The sequence below is a fragment of the Magallana gigas genome, chromosome 9, assembly GCF_963853765.1.
Source record: "Magallana gigas chromosome 9, xbMagGiga1.1, whole genome shotgun sequence".
Taxonomy (NCBI): Eukaryota; Metazoa; Mollusca; class Bivalvia; order Ostreida; family Ostreidae; genus Magallana; species Magallana gigas.
Genome location: NC_088861.1, coordinates 24,146,543 through 24,164,023, shown reverse-complemented (window position 1 = coordinate 24,164,023; position 17,481 = coordinate 24,146,543). Strand labels below are relative to the sequence as shown.

At 31.2% G+C, this 17,481-nt stretch overlaps 1 protein-coding gene across 2 annotated transcripts in view; it reads left to right on the top strand.

Annotated features, from left to right (window-relative positions):
• LOC117692304 (atlastin-1) overlaps nucleotides 1-17,180 on the top strand; it is a 28,934-nt gene extending 11,754 nt beyond the window's left edge. The window contains exons 3-13 of one of the 2 annotated variants that reach the window (XM_034479805.2): nucleotides 2,872-3,092; nucleotides 3,176-3,301; nucleotides 4,037-4,141; nucleotides 4,265-4,315; nucleotides 8,431-8,493; nucleotides 8,685-8,777; nucleotides 8,894-9,032; nucleotides 10,873-11,000; nucleotides 13,488-13,544; nucleotides 16,500-16,571; nucleotides 16,714-17,180. In XM_034479805.2, coding sequence (XP_034335696.2) covers nucleotides 2,872-3,092; nucleotides 3,176-3,301; nucleotides 4,037-4,141; nucleotides 4,265-4,315; nucleotides 8,431-8,493; nucleotides 8,685-8,777; nucleotides 8,894-9,032; nucleotides 10,873-11,000; nucleotides 13,488-13,544; nucleotides 16,500-16,571; nucleotides 16,714-17,079 — 1,421 coding nt within the window. In that variant the 3' untranslated portion in view covers nucleotides 17,080-17,180. Of the gene's footprint in view, nucleotides 1-2,871; nucleotides 3,093-3,175; nucleotides 3,302-4,036; nucleotides 4,142-4,264; nucleotides 4,316-8,430; nucleotides 8,494-8,684; nucleotides 8,778-8,893; nucleotides 9,033-10,872; nucleotides 11,001-13,487; nucleotides 13,545-16,499; nucleotides 16,572-16,692 lie in introns of both variants that reach the window. The other variant, XM_034479804.2, reaches the window with a different exon arrangement.
• Nucleotides 17,181-17,481: the final 301 nt, after the last annotated feature.

The following is a 17,481-nucleotide window of genomic DNA, read 5'->3' as shown; positions in this document are numbered from 1 at the left end:
GTGGTGCAGAACACCTGCATATTGTGGTGTACGTGTATACTTTCTATTGAGATAAACAATAAAGTATATTAAATATTGATTAATTATTTACCCCCCAAATAATGTTACCTAACATTGAAGCGCAATGGGTAGCGTTTACATGTCTGTGAGAGCATTGGGATCCAAGGTGTATTTTGGTAATTTTACAATTGATATAAATGAATTTTCATGTGGAGGGGGGGGGGGGGGTCTGGACCCCTCACTCCCACCCCTTCTCTAAATCTGTGCACACGATGATGTTCATGTAGGCACACAGAAGCAAATCTAAAACCGGAAACCCCCACGGGGAGGGGGCATAATTTAATTTTTAATTTTGTTTGTAATAATTATATAGACCATTATACTTTCTATGACATAAAATGTTAAGATTATTGATTAACTGAAAATTCACTGCAAACAGTTCTACCCCAAATTGCACATAAAGTGCTGCTCATGTCACGATGTGTATTATCATATGGGAAGGGATCTCATCCTTTAGTTATGAAAATTATAAATTTTAATTGTATTACCAGAGCTTGCATATAGTCTTCATTTTTAATTAAACTGGTACAAAACAGTGTTATTTAGGGGCAAACACATGGTGCGGGTATTACTGTCTAATGACAGCATCTAGTTAATTTTGAATATCAAGCTTATTACATTTGCCAATCGTTTCAGTTTGTACGAGCATCTTGAACATGAGGCGCTGAAAGGTGTAATCGAAGCTTGGCAAGACCTATGCGGTGACCAGCTTATCGAACTCAATATCGAATTATTTGACTACAAAAAGTGTCTAAATTATTTGTATCATTTAAAATCTTATTATTTTCAGGATATTGATAATTAAGTGTCCTTTAAAAAAAATAGTTCTGATTATATTACTTCCAATTTATAGGTTATTTTCAAGTACTATGTATGTGTGTTGTCAGCAGTGATGGTTTTCCATACATGATTGTTGCTTAAGGTGGCTCACTAGACCTTGAAATATTTTCTCAAATCAGTAGAAAATTACTTGATTGTGATAGATATCATAATGGATAAGAAGTATTTAAGACAAGTAGGCAAAAGAATGTGCAATTTTGGATGACAAATTAAATTTTCGAAAATTTGATTCAGTAAACATAAACAAAAGCTCAAGGCGGATTCGAACTTATGATCAGCTTTTTGAAGCCCAATACTTAAACCACTGACCTACGACGATAAATAACCCAATCAAACGATATAAACAGTTTAAACCTGCTTGGTCCGATTTTTTTGTTATTACAGTATCAACAATTTTTCCATACAAACCATTTATTTTAGAAAGTTATGGTTTTTCTCCTATTTACACGAGCAGAATCAGTCTCCTTTCAAAGTTAGAAATATTCAATGGGAATGAAAAAAAATTTGGGGGGGGGGGGGGGGGGGGGGGGGCAAACGAGAAACAAACCAACGTGCATCACGGGAATTCTTAGAAAAGGAAACCGTTTGGTTCCGTCCCCCGAATGATTGGGATTATTCAACCCGCATGCTATAAATCGTTTGTAAAGAAAGCAAACTTAAGAAATATTAGCGAAAAAAACGAACACATGTTTATTTATAATTTGTCTGATTATTTTGTCCTTTATTTAATGCGAAAACAAAGTCTTAATACAACCATACCCGTCTCGTCGTCAGGGGTAAAATTTAACATGAGGCGAAATAACGCGGTACCCTTTTATGTCCTTTGTTTGTATGTTAGCAAATTATATATAATTATATATTTTTCTTTATTAACCGGGTTTTCCAACGGAAAAATCCGGTTATTAAAATGGTGAAAATGGCGGGCGGGCGGCTGCCAAAAGGGTACCCTCATTGTACGGACAACTCCTCCTACAGTTTTCAAGATAGGAAGTTGTTCTTTTGCAGATCAATTGTACATATATTAGAGGTATGCATATTGCTAGGATTTTGATTTCCAATAATTTATCGAAAAAATACCAGCTTTTGAACTTAGTCATTTTTTGGCAAAATATTGCATATAGAGAACCCTCATTGTACGGATAACTCCTCCTACAGTTCTCAAGATAGTAAGTTGGTCTTTTGCAGATCAATTGTACATATATCAGAGGTGTGCATATTGCTAGGATTTTGATTTCCGATAATTTATCAAAAACATACCAGCTTTTGAACTTAGTCATTTTTTGGCAAAATGTTGCATATACATGTAGGGTACTCCATTTCACTGGATAAGGGTTGACATGGATTATGGATACAGTTTACATAAAAGAAAACCCGGTTTGCTGTCACATTGACAGCTTTTCACTTGTTGAAATTTGTCTTAATTAACAGAAAAAAACTACTGCAATGTCTATTATATACATTTACTCAGCATAACCATCGTTTAAAAGCGTGCATAAAATTTGATATAAAATCGGAACAAGCAGCTTTAAGAAAACATTTAAATCGCCATCTTGGACGTAGTGTCTTAAAAAGAATAAGTCTAGGTGTAGTGAGGTACCTTAATTCCAAACAATGTTTGGTCAGAGTAGGTGCATAAGAGAATTCATTAAACTCCATTTATTCAATCAATAGGATGAAGAATTATGGACTGAATTGGCATTTATTGTTTTTATAACCTATAGTTAATTGTGCTCAATGGGGGAGAAACTTGCTTATTTTGTATTGACGCCGATTACTATCTTAAACATATTATTTGTAGAGTCAGTTTGAAAACGTGAAGAGGGCTTTGTAATTTCGTATCTTTAAGTGTTAGGTTTAATTTATATAAAAACCAAATAGGATCATGTTAATAACAGTCGATTCCTTTTCCTTTATTTCTTACTTTAATCACACCCACTGTTATTACAGTAAGTAGTATTATAACAATTACAGATAATGGTGAACCTCTGCAGATAATTCGTATTACACATGAGGTCAAGGATGGCAAAAATTCCCATGGATTAGAACTGAAAATTGAAAACTTGGAAAAGATCATGTTTCATCCAGATGTCAAAGCATATCCTGTTGTGATAATATCGATTGCTGGATCCTTTAGGAAAGGCAAATCGTTTCTCCTAGGATTTTTTTTGAAATACTTGGAATCACAGACACAGGTAATCATTGATCAATTTATTATGTCTCATTTCTGTATGTTATGACCTCTTTCTGTAACGTTGTTTAATGTCATAAAATGAAGGGCGATTGGTTGAGGAAAGATGATAAAATAAAAGGATTTGAATGGCGCGGAGGAACCGAAAGAGTCACGTCTGGAATACACATCTGGAGCAAACCATTCATATGTAAAAATAAAGATGGAGAAAAGGTTAGTTAGAATTTGAGAAGTCGGGGCAATTAACAAACTTTTTAAAGTAACCTCTTCTTCTTCTTTTTCTTCTTCTTCTTTATGAGATTAATATTGCATTAAAATGGCCACGATCATACATCCCTCTTAAAAAGGCATTTCCATGGTTTTGATCAATTTTTATCTATTTTTACTGTTACGATACTTTATTAATGCATATCCTATGATCAATCAGAATTTAAGTGTCAGTCGTAGATTTTAAAATAAGATAGAGAGCTTACAATATTATTCTTTGAGCATTATGTAAACAAGGCCCGTGTCATGTTTTTGTTTACATTAATATTGGTTCATAATACCTGTAAAAGTTCTTTTTGAAGCTGAATTTATTTTCATCTGCTATTCGTTTTGAACATAAATAAACAGATCCTCACATTAATTTTAAGTCTAAACCTAGAATTTTCTTTTGAACTTTGAAATTGTGAAAACTGCATTTCTGCATCTCCCTTAAAACTCGACGACTGACACTCAAAGTTTAGTTGACTTTAATAATTGTTATATTGAAGCATGTACATTTAAAAAGGGAAATTTTTTCTTTACCTAAAATCTTGGTAATCCCCATTTAATGCTTGTAAAATAAAACTACACCTTATAAGGTAAGTTTCTTTTGCTAATAAGCAATAAACTAGTTCTTAAACAAAATAATATTCAGAATACTCAAGAATTTGTTGTCAAGTTAGTGTTTTCATCTTTCACCAGGTTGCTGTGCTTCTAATGGACACACAAGGAGTCTTTGACAATAAATCTACTGTAAAAGATAATGTTAGCCTATTTGCTCTTACCAATTTGATAAGCTCGGTTCAGGTTTGTTGAAACAGTATTTTTTTGGTATTTTGGTGAATATACTACAAGTATTTGAATCCTCGATAATATATTGAAAAAATACCATTGTTTTTAATAAAGGCGATATTTTTAAGACCATTTTAGATCTACAATCTGATGCAACAGCTACAAGAGGATGATTTGCATCATTTGGAGGTAAAATTTCAGTTTTTAACTGTCCTATTTTGTTAAATTTTATTGAGCATTTAAATTGAGTATAGGCTTGGTTTAATTAATTTAAACAAAAGTTTTATATTATTAAAAATGTGTTTTGTCTTTTATAATTGTTTCCATTGCCTATGATATTTGTCATAATATTATTTTTTCAACACAGTTTATACAACTATTTGATGCATTAATTATAAATCAATACCTTAGAGGCGATACAATAGCCAATCAATACTGTGAAAGAATTCCAAGATTTTAATTTGACCCCAACACCCTCTAGCTGGTCACATTTTAATACACAGATTAAACTTAAGGCTTCACAGGTTATTATACCCCCCGCAAACAAAGTTTGGGGGGGTATATAGGAATCACCTTGTCCGTCCGTCCGTCTGTCCGTCTGTCTGTCTGTCCGTCTGTCTGTGCAATCGTGTCCGGTCTATATCTTTCTTATGGAGAAACATTGGAAGTTCTTACTTCACATAAAGATTGCTTATGACCTAAGGGTGTGTCATGACCTTGACCCAAGGTCATTTGGGCAAGGTCAAGGTCACTGGCAGAAAAAGTGCAAAATTCGTGTCCGGTCCATATCTTTCTTATGGAGAAACATTGGAAGTTCTTACTTCACACAAAGATTGCCTATGACCTAAGGGTGTGTCATGACCTTGACCCAAGGTCATTCGGGCAAGGTCAAGGTCACTGGCAGAAAAAGTGCAAAATTCGTGTCCGGTCCATATCTTTCTTATGGAGAAACATTGGAAGTTCTTACTTCACACAAAGATTGCTTATGACCTAAGGGTGTGTCATGACGTTAATCCAAGGTCATTTGGGCAAGGTCAAGGTCACTGGCAGAAAAAGTGCAAAATTCGTGTCCGGTCCATATCTTTCTTATGGGGAAACATTGGAAGTTCTTACTTCACACAAATATTGCTTATGACCTATGGGTGTGTCATGACCTTGACCCAAGGTCATTTGGGCAAGGTCAAGGTCACTGGTAGAAAAAATGCAAAATTTGTGTCCGGTCCATATCTTTCTTATGGGGAAACATTGGAAGTTCTTACTTTACACAAAGATTGCTTATGATTAAAGGGTGTGTCATGACCTTGACCCAAGGTCAATTGAGAAAGTTCAAGGTCATTGTTTCAAAAAAGCTAAATTCTGTCTGTGTCATGTCTTGTATTAATGGAAATATTAGAAGCTAAAAATTAACAGTTTTCAAAAATAAAGCAGTTGTTTTTTATAGAAAATGGACAGTGAAATAGATTCATCCAATATTTTCTATAATAGCAAAAATACACGCGTTATGATTTTTTTCTTAGCGGGGGGTATCAATTGTGAGCTTGCTCACAGTACCTCTAGTTTGCATTGCAAGCGACTTAAAATACCTGGATCAAAACGATGTCTGATTTTGTCATTTGTAAGAAAGCTGTCAACTTCTTTAGGTAAAAAAGAGATAACTTGTCATTTAAAATTTCTTGTATTTTTTCATTTACATTAAATTCAATTGTACTTCTTTGACGGGTACTTTTGCGTCCTTTTGTTTAAATTCGTTCAAATGTTATGAAAACGGTTACTTGGGATAGATTATACGCCAGTCTTTTGAAAATATTCAGATCCAGCATATCTGATCTGATCCCCTGTTTGGATTTTAGGGGGATCAAGACGTTGCAGTGTATTTTTTGAAATAGCAGTATTATAGTTGAACGGTAATATTGCTAAATCAACACTTCAAATTTTGAAATTTTTTATTCTAAAGGATCTTTAACGAATAACAAATGAATTGACATATAGATAAGATGGATTTTCCGGAAAAAAAATCACTATTGAAAATAAAAGATTTTTTGTTAGTTTCTATCGTCCATATTTCTAAATTTTTCGAATATGCAGATTGAACCTATCATATTGATCTTGCTATCTTATTATTAATCCTCAAAGTTGGCAAAAGCAGCAATTTCTTAGTAAAATGGTATTGTCTATCATAGTGGTCTATATTTACACCGAAGAGAATAGTTCTGGATAGCTGAGTAGGTCAAACCGCTAGCAATGTAAAATGTAAATTTTTTTTGGCCCTGGCACCTTCTCTTTTTTAAGCAGAACTGTGCATTTTGTACATTGTATATTCAATTTTCTTTCATAAATGCACAGTTGCTCTTTGAATTCAAGATATAGATGGAAAAAGTATAAACTTACTACATGTAAAAGCAATTAACCGGGCCACGTAAAAATCCTGCCAAGCAAAAACTGTTGCGTGTGATTTTCCAGAATATCTATTATAATAGGAATGGTACAATTGTGAGAGAAGTACTGCAAAGTAGATGCAATTTGTTCTTTGGAAAGAATGTGTGATTGATGACATTTTATGCCAAATATGTTGTGTGTTTATTACCCGTTGTATTATTCTATTAAAATGTAAATATGCAAGGGAATACTCACGTTGCTTGATAGATAGCGCCACAGCATCACCGAATTCTCGTAATGAGATCTGCCAAGGGTTTATGGAGAGCGGAGTGGACAGAAAACTAGCGAAGATGCAATATATTTGGCTGTTTGATTTTTCTTTTTGATACATTTATTCAGTAACATTTACCCTTTACTCAGTACTGAAAAATGTTTTTGGTGTTACATAGATTAAGGTATACATTTACTCAGAATGAAAAAAAATTCCACTGATGATAATGGAAAACCATTTTTTGTGTGTTAAAGACCTATCATGGAAGTGCTATTTTTCACTTTCAAAAAAGTAGGTCAATGACCTACTTTTTGAGATAATGGCCATTGAATATTTCCCGAAAATTTAAGAAAAGTCCCTAAAAATTTTACAGTATGATTGACATTTTCTTAATTGTGAAAAAAAAAACAAATTGCTTAACTGTTTTAAAAATGAAATACAGTTTATGAATGGCAGTGACACTAAACAGACACAAAGCATCAAGTTTTCATTCACAATTTTTATGAATATTCCAGTCCGAATTTCCTCTATCAGTTTTCAAATTCCTACCCTTTTTTGATTTAATTTTACAAAAAACTAAATGACGATAATACTAAAACATTTATAGCATTAAACTAGGTCTATTGACCTGACTCAGCAGGCATAAAAGTTATATGAGGTAAATGATCAAAATTTTGAGATATGATCTCTTTTATCGTTTTTAAGCATTTTTCAATATTTTTGTAGTGTGTGCCATTCGAATATCTAAACGAAAAAGTGAGATAAAACCAGCAGAAAATATGCAAAATTATGCTGACTAACAAATAAAATCTTAACTTTGAATATTACATTACCACCCAAAGTATTTCAGTGAAAAACAAAATCTGAAAATTTTAGTCCGAATTTCCTCTGTTTTGCTAAAAGTCTAACTTTGTTTGAACCTAATTCCATAATATAGTAAAAATATTGAATGGTTTGTCAATAATAATTCATTTCATGAATACTTTTAGTGTTTAAAACAAATTTTACTCATGCCATTGAACTTTATAACAATCCGAATTTGAGAACTCCAACCCTGAGTAAACAACGTCCTTAAGATATATTTATACATGTACATATATTGCAACAATTTTAATATCCTAAAGTACTTCATATTTGAAGACAATAAAATCATTACTTGTGGCGATTGTTCACAAAACAATTATGTAGAGAATGCTCTTGCATGCATTTTTATGTTTAGGAAATTAATAAATATATTTTAAGAAGTAGTGAAGATAAGTAAAAAAGACAACACTATATATATATATATATATATATATATATATATATATATATATATATATATATATATATATTCTGGAAGAAGATGGTGACAGGAGAGTTAAAATTGATATTTAAACAATTAATATATATGCAAGTTTAAAAATTAAAAAAAAATACAATATCCGTTAAACACCATGTCAACGAATAAAATGTCCTTCATAATCTAAGAAAAGATATTAAAATTCAAAATAAAAAACTTGACAGACTAAATTTTGAAAGGTAATTGAAAAAGTAAAGTCTGCATAAGCCTGATTCAATTACAATAAATGGTGTGTTTCTTCTGTTTTGGAATTTTTTTCTGACTTACCATATTTTGTTTATACGAAAACTTATTTTATCTTTACCATCCATTTAGTTTTTCACTGCATTTGGCAAACTTGTCGCAGGGGAATCCGACGAAACCGATATCAACAATGCAGTATGTATGCTCGCCTTTAACAAGGTTATGCACTAAATTTGTTTTTATATATAATGAACTATAAAAACAAGTAATTAGTAGACATGGATAAGTATATACATGTAGATGTGCATTGGATGAGAATATATTTGACACAAATTGACAATAGGTCCTACTTAGCCATTTTAAAGTTGCCTAATTTTTTTTTAAAGAAATTCATCTATTTGATACGAGACTGGGGATATCCTTACGAGTATTCCTACGGAAAAGATGGTGGAAACCGTTACATTAAAAAGCAACTAGAGGTAGATTTCATTTATCATGAAAGTATGAATTGAGTGTATATACATACTGTAATAGTTATTATTCAGAAGAATCAAAATAAAGTATATAATATTTTTTTTTAAAATATTCTTTAAAGATAAACTTAAATCAACACGAGGAATTGAGGGAACTTCGAAAAAAGCTTGGTAAATATTTTCCAAACATCGGAGGGTTTCTCTTACCTCACCCTGGTAAGGCCGTTGTGACGAAAAAAGCATTTGATGGAAAAGTGAAAGGTAAAAAATTGGCAGTATGTCGTCTTCTACAAGTATGATGCTGTACAATTTAAAACCATGATTTTAATACGTAGAAAAAGCATCAAAACCAATTTAGACAAAGCATAAACTGACCAAATCATCATAAATCATATTTTTGATTTTATAAATAATGAGAACGTTTTTTACAATCAATTTTTGAAGATTTTGTTATCATTCGTCCCTTTGTATAACATATACAAATGCATGTCTACATTTTTGGGGGGATATTTCATAGATTTACATGGTAAAAATATTTATTTCACAACTATGATGTAACTATTTTCGATATACATGTACTATTTTGTTCGTATGTCTACAACTTAGGTAGACATATAACGGTAATCAAACATTTTTTTTTCAGTTTATATATATTTTTATTTTTCTATGATGTTTTTGCCATAGTTTTTCAACGTTGTGTTATATAATTACAGTTTTATCACCAACTTTGATGGGTAAAATATTAATCGAATCATTTTTTAATTCAAAATTCAATTTGAAAACTCAAATAAACTTCCTATGTTACACTCTCATGCAATAAGATTGACGTCAACACATCAACTGCTTTACGTTAAATTTGAATTTTTTGCAAATTGATGTCATTTTGATAGTGAATTCTTATTAGTTTTTTAATATTTTAGTGTTTCCCCTTTTTAATGAGCATGTTATGTTAAAGGGACATGGTCTCGATTTTGGTCAAATTCTATTTTTCTGTTTTTGTTATTTACAATGCTTTAAAAATGCATTTCTAATGATGAAATAAAATTTGAGAGTCAGTCTATAAGTTTTTTGCAAGATACGGAGCTCACAAATCTGTGTCATGTAAACAAGGCTCGTGCCCTGTCTTTGTTTACATAGGTTCAATATACCAATAATAAATCTTTTTCAAACTCTTTTTTCTATATTCTTATTCATTTTAAGTGTAGATGAAACAGTTCCTCACGTTTAACACATTCATTTTTAGGTCTAGAATTGGAATATTGACTTCAACATTCAAAATGTAAACAAAAGCTTTGTTTACATGGCAAGGAATTGTAAACTCTGTAACTCCCTTATATCTCAACAAATGACACTCAAATTTTGGTTGCCTATTCAGAATGCCTCACATTAAATTGGAAAAATAATTTTTGACCAAAATCGTGACCATGCATCTCTAAATAACAATATGCATGTGCTAAATAATGTAACTATAGATAAAATGGATCTTAAACCACTCAATTGATACATGCATTTATTAGCATAAATCGTAGAATTTTTTTGATTTGAAATTATTTAGCCCAAATTATGACATTACATATTTATATTTGATCTGACACATTCACAAAAAGACAAAACAATCATTAAACAAGACTTAAAAACGTGACGCAAACGACGTCAATGGACAGATTTAACAATACTGGCACTGTAGCACATAATGGTAGAAACCGTGGACATCAAACACACCAGATAGGCATATAAACAGTAAATACTTTTAAAAATGAAATAAGTTAAAAAAAAATCATTTGTTGTGCATTGAAAGGGGGAAGGCCATAAGATAGGGAGTTAAATGGCGATATTTGGGAAATATCTTGATACGTGTAGTGAGTGAATTTATTTAATGTTTTAGACGAAAACAGTGTTTGTGCTTTTAGTAGAAAAGAACATAGGCTACATCATTTTCGTTCAAATTGTTTGCCTTTTTGTGTTTTTTATGATATTGCTCAAGTTTGATTTTGTTTTTAAATTTTTATATATCAAATTTATCGGCAAAGTCAGAAGGGCGAATATCTATATTGATTATGAATTCTTATAATGGTTTCCTATGGTTTTTATATTTTAAAAGATATGGATGATGATTTTGTGGAAAATGTAAAGTCGTTCGTCGTTCATTTACTATCCAAGGAAATGCTAATAGCAAAACGGATACACAATAAAACTCTGACCGGGGAGGACATAGTAAAATACATTAAAGTAAGTTAAAATATATTTTCGTTTTTAGGTCACCCGAGTCACTCAGCTGACGTGTTATAGTGTGGTCTTCGTCCGTCGTCGTGCGTCGTCCGTTGTCCGTAATGTGTTATCAATTTTACATTTTTAACTTCATTTTGGCTAAATATGCCAATCGTTACTATTTTCGTTGTGAAGAATTTCTTTAGTAAGAGGAATCTAAATTGTGAAATTCATGGCTAGATCTACCACACCATGGCCAGGGCGCCATAGGGGGGAATGACTAAATTTAACTTGTATTTTTAGCTCACCGAGACGAAGACGGTAGGAGCTTATGCTATACCCCCGGCGTAGGCGTCCGGGCCTCGTTAATGTTTTTGTTGCAGGTCCTCTATCTAAGTTATTACTTGTCCTTTCTTCACCAAACTTACATGATGATGCATCTGGACCTACTTATAGACTTTAAAAAACTTGGATGCTGAATCTGGGCCATGAATTGTAGATGCTGAATGAGGTTAAGGTTTTTGTAGCAGTTAAAAGTTTTGTTGTAGGTGCCTTCTATAACCTTTTGTAATGTACTACTGGTGCTAAATTTGCATGGATGGTGCATCCTATGATATTCATTTGACGGGCTCAAATGCTGAATCTGAGCTATAGGTTTCGGATGCTGAATGAGGTGAAGGTTTCTTGAGCTGGTTAAAGTTTTTGGAGCAGGTGTCTTCTGATGATTATATCTTAGTTATTACTACACGTGTAGTTCTAACTTCACGAAACTTGCATGAATGGTGCGTCTTATAATAGTATTCATTTGACAGGCTCGGATGATGAATCTGAACCGTAGGTTTTGGATGCTGAACGAGGTTAATGTTTTCTTTTAGCTGGTTTAAGTTTTTAGAGCAAGTACTCTTTGAAAGACAAATTTAAGGGTTTTTTTTGTCCAGTCTTTATTAAATTTTAAATAATGAAGCATGTTGTATGATATGATACACTTTTGTTTTATATGATACTATGTATTATCATATACTATAATTTTGATAAAAAAAAATTATATGATACAATATGATATTGCATCAAACTTTTTGTATATAACATGTATGATATGATATTGTATCATATATTAGTGTTATATATAATATTGTATATCATAATACGATATTTTATGATATAATGTAGTGCTGTGACACTTGATATTCAAAAAAAATACAATATATCATATGGCTTAATATTGTATTATATGTACTATTGTATCAAATAATATGATGGATTATGGTATAATATGATATAGAATTATAAAATATAATATTGTATCAGATGAAATTTTATTTTATAGTAATGTAAAATATAATATTGTATCATATGTTATAATATTGTATAATGTAATATTTTATTATATAATTTATAATTTATCACATGATAATAATTGTATCATTTGATATAATACAACGTTGTATCAATTATATTGTGTTGCACGATACAAAATCATATTATGTAACATACAATGTATGTGAAACAATATCATATTAAATAATATCATTATTTATACCTGATATCAAACATCCATCATACAATATAATATCATATGTTACAATAATGTGATGTATTATTTTATTATTGGGTTGTATTATATAATACTTTATTATGTTATGTAATGTATTACGTGTGTATGTGATCAAATACATGATTCATACAACAATAGTTTACCGCATCATAGTTTAAGATACAATATCAAATCTTAATATATTGTCTTATGAAACAATATCATATTGTTTCATCATGTTATACAGTATTATATTGTATGACATGGTATTTCATATGACAGAATATTGTAAAGTATTATAGGATTCAGTATCGTATGTTATATTACTGTTAGTATTGATTAATATTGTATTTTAAAATACCATATAAAATTAACATATGCTTATCAAACAATTTTTATATAACATGATACAATATTATATACGATATTGTGTTAAACCACACTACAGTGACCATGAATTTTAAAGATCGTTAACTATGATTTTCATATAATATGATAAAGGTTGTCTCATTAAGGTGGTGCCTTGTCTCGGTATGCTTTAAAATCTGTGATTATGTTTGTTTACTTAAGGCTGTTTTTCATCCATAACAATTTTAAATCCATCTTGAAAACAACATAGCAAATTGTCACTCAGCAATATTGAATTAAGAATGCGTTCTATTCTTAAGAAATCTCTTCAATATGCTGTGCGTACTTGTAAAAACAAGGTCATTAGTTCATTACCAAAAGTTTGAAATTTCTGACCCCTTAAGCTAAGAGTAAGTTAATCCGAGATTCCTTCTACCCCCGACCACATTTTCATGACTGTTTTTTAAACATCAAATAACAAAAATTGGGTAACATTCAGAGGATTCTCAGATTTGGGTTTAGACTTCAATATAAAGCTTTTAATGCAAACATGAGATTATGACATGTCCAACTAAGGGCTATGGTACTCAGGTGATAGTTAATGCCTCTCGTTCTTTTTATTCAAGGCTTATGTCGATTTGCTGAAAAAAGGAGAGTACCCTAGCCCACAGACAGCTTTTCAGGTATGTAAACCATTCATTAAAAGGTACCAGTTAAAAAACTGTTTTGTTCTTTTGTAAATGATACGATTTACTCATACCTCGCAGTCTTTGTATTGGCTATTATATTTGTTTTTCGTTTTATCCTACGATTTTTATCACATATTTGATTTTTCTGTTGTGTTCATGACAAGATGAGAAATGAATATATATTGTGAATGTATGTTAGAATGATATTTGAGCAGTATTACGTGCAAATACGATATGTACAATGCTGCTATCGTTGCTAAGCTGACAAAACAATCCTATCCTATCCTGCATCCTGCATCCTATTCTGCAAAATGGCTCTATCGTACCCTATCCTATCCTATCCAATACCATCCAAATTTAGGAATAAGAGTTACATGTAAATAAAATGAAATCTTAGAAAATCTTAAGAACGAGGTAACGTATTTACCTGTACATCGGTGGTATTAAATCGTACACGGAGAGTACTTATTTACGTAAACAAACAGGTAAGCGATTTGTTTTTATTACGTATATATGTATAATAATGATAAAGATCTTTAATTTAGCTGAAACAAACAGTTTAAACTAATTTATTTCCTTATACATGTAATATGATATTATGCACGGAGAATATCGGTAATCGGCTGGTTCGGTCGCCAATAAATGAAAACACGAATCGGGAAAGCTTTACTTTATGAATAAATAAAAAAAATATCGCATTTGTTGCTATATTATTTAAATTTATTGTTAAAATATGAATTATTGCGAATATTTCTTAATTTGATATGTTCAGTATATTACCGAACCTTATACGTCGTTGTGATCGAAAATCGAAGAAATTAAATGAAACGTGATAATTACACACGAACAACGTTCGTTTCTTGTTAAGATATTTGTCTTCTTGTATGTCAAACTGTTCCTAGACTGAATACGTTTATTATCATTCTGTTGAAGTCTTTAGATAAATCAATAAACGTTATTTATGTAGTAAGTTTACAGTAACTCTATCCTTACGCCGTTTCAGAATTGACAAATATATAGCACGCATCAATTTTCTTTACCGCTTTGTAAATATATAACATAATTTTTTTTTTAATGTTTTACCTTGTATTTCTAAATTAATTTTCATTTCGCAAAACCATTCTGAAATTTATATTCGAATCTGATTGGCTATTGGATGCAGAATAGGATAGAATAGGATAGAGTTTGACTTCAGTATTCCTATCATGTATCCTGCATCCTCTATCCTATCCTTGTCACCTTTCAGGATAGCATCACTATATGTGCATACAAATCTAAATGGCTCCAAACTTTAGTTTACTCTACACTCAATCACCGTATTATATCCCGTTTCTTATTCATATTTAAGCGGCTTTTCCCTTAAGATAATCGTCCGACTTATGTATCACATTTGTACAATGTAATGGATCAACATGAAACATTAAGAGTTCTTTAACATATAAATTGTAATTTTAGGCAAACCAATTCAGCTTTAAATTCTTATCGTAAATTTGATGGAATTATATTTTCATCCATGTGCAGAACTAAAACAATGAACCATATCAATAAGTGGGGTATGGATAGACACGATGTTATTATTTTCACTAAATGTAAATATTTATACTTGAAAGTAAACGACAGATCTTGTGAATAATTTGTTGAGTCCAGTCTCTTTTAAGATAAACTTGACAAAGAAATCAAATGTTTTAATTGGTTACTGTTTAATCAGTTCAAGAAATGCACCTAGTTTTGCTAGTAATTTAAACTTTTTTTTATTTTTAATGAAATTTAAAAGCTTTCGCGTTGAACACTTTTGTTTTGCATTTCTACATATCACTTTGCATTTCTTTATATCACATAGTATTACGTTATAAATTTTGTTTTATTATTTTGTTATCTGAAAAATAAAATATAAAATTATAAACGTGTAAATAATAATTATTGCCCCAAAAAATGATAATAAGAAAATTATTGATAGTCTTAATCAATATTGAATAATAAACATAATATATTTCTATATCAATGAAAATTATCTAAATAAGTTTTATTTTTTATTCATCGGTTTATGGAACGTTTTGTATTGTGAGCAAAAAAAATGGTAATACCAAAGCTGATTGAGGTCTTTTAAACCAAACTCCTTGAAATGTTTATATTGAAGTTACTTTAGTTAGATAACTATCATTACCATGAATCTAATTACTTACAACTTCTTCTTATCTAAATTTACCTGATTAATAAAAAATTATATATATATATATATATATATATATATATATATATATATATATATATATTGGCATCAAATGTATGTTCAAATATGTGGAGAAAATTGACATTATCATAAGAGAGTGAAAACATTATCAACTGTGTTGTTTTATAGAAAAGAGACGTTAAGGCTCGATAGAATGGGTGGTTGCTTTATATTGTATTTATGTTGAAAATATGTAAATGATTACAAATCTACAACTTCTATCACTTTAATAAAACATTTTATAAGTGTTGTAAGCAAGCCTGTTATTGACAGTGCTAGTGCGAAGTGACAACGCGCATCTGCGATGATTACAACGCTCTAAAGTGTTATTAACAATTCACACTAACAATTAAAACAGATTTGGGCCAACACAACTTTACATAACAGTATAGTGTAAAGTTGCACTAACATGACGTCGTGTTCGGTGTTAGCTTGACGGCATCTTGTGTAAAATTGTGTGGACGCAACGGCGTTTATAATGTTAGCGCAACGACAGATTGTGTGTTGGGCCAAAGTTGTGTTGTGTAAAGTTGTGTTGTAAAATCTTGTAATCACGCTAGTGTGTTGTTATCATTTTACACTAGCGCGTTTGACACTTCGCACTACCGCATTTGTCACTTCACTTTAGCGCGTTGTTCTTAATACGCTATAATTACACTTTTACAATCGGAACACAATAGTATTCTTCATACGGTTTTAATTGTTTAATGTATATTAAGGCGACAGCGGAAGTTGGAAGAGGCGAAGCAATCAAGAGAGCCTTTGAATTCTATAAAGACCAAATGGATGAGGTAGGGTAAACTTTTTTTCGTTACTCTGATAATGTTCTCAAGTTAAGATTTTCAGTTGATTAAAATTGCTTATGACATAGTCTTAAAAACTATAATTATTTCTGTGCAATTTGTTTTTGAGGTTTGCAATTCAATTTTGCAGTTTCTTTATTCTGGAGAACATATATCCATGAACGATTTTGAAACTTATCACAAAAGATGCAGAATCGCAGCGAGAGACAAATTGAAAAGGACCTCTAAATTGCTTATATTGGAGCATGAATGCGAATGCGTGCGGAACCTTGATATCCTAATCGAAGAAGAGTACACAAAATGGAGGAAAATATTGATAGAGCAAATACAAAACTTGGTATTACAACAGAAAGCAAGAAGAGCTGCTGCAGCCGAGCAAGAAGCAAACAGTTCACTTTCAAAGCTAAAATCAGTAGGCACTGGTATCGGAATCGGAATCGGGACAGCGGCTATAACTTTCTTTCAAGTTAACAAATATTTAAAAAAGAAAACATAAATTCTAATGGCAGCATTGACTGCATCATGTTTTGTTTTGTGCTAATTCAGTTTTTGCAAAGTTTGATGTTGATATTAGTCTTTAATGAAGCATGTAAATGTGACATTATATAAATAGTGCCTGTTTGGGAGGGTAACAGTTGAAATTGACACCCCGAGAAAACCATTGTCAACCGACGCGAAGCGGAGGTTGACAATGGTTTTCGAGGGGTGTCAATTTCAACTGTTATCCTCCCAAACAGGCACTATTTATTTTGTTATACTGAATGTCTTTTTTTAAAATTTTTAAGAAAATTTTACTGCTTTTATATAGGAATAACGTGAATTCTACAGCGAACCGTACGCGCATAATTTTCGCGCATGTAATATTTTTTAATGTTACCCGTTGCCAAGTGCGTTGCTA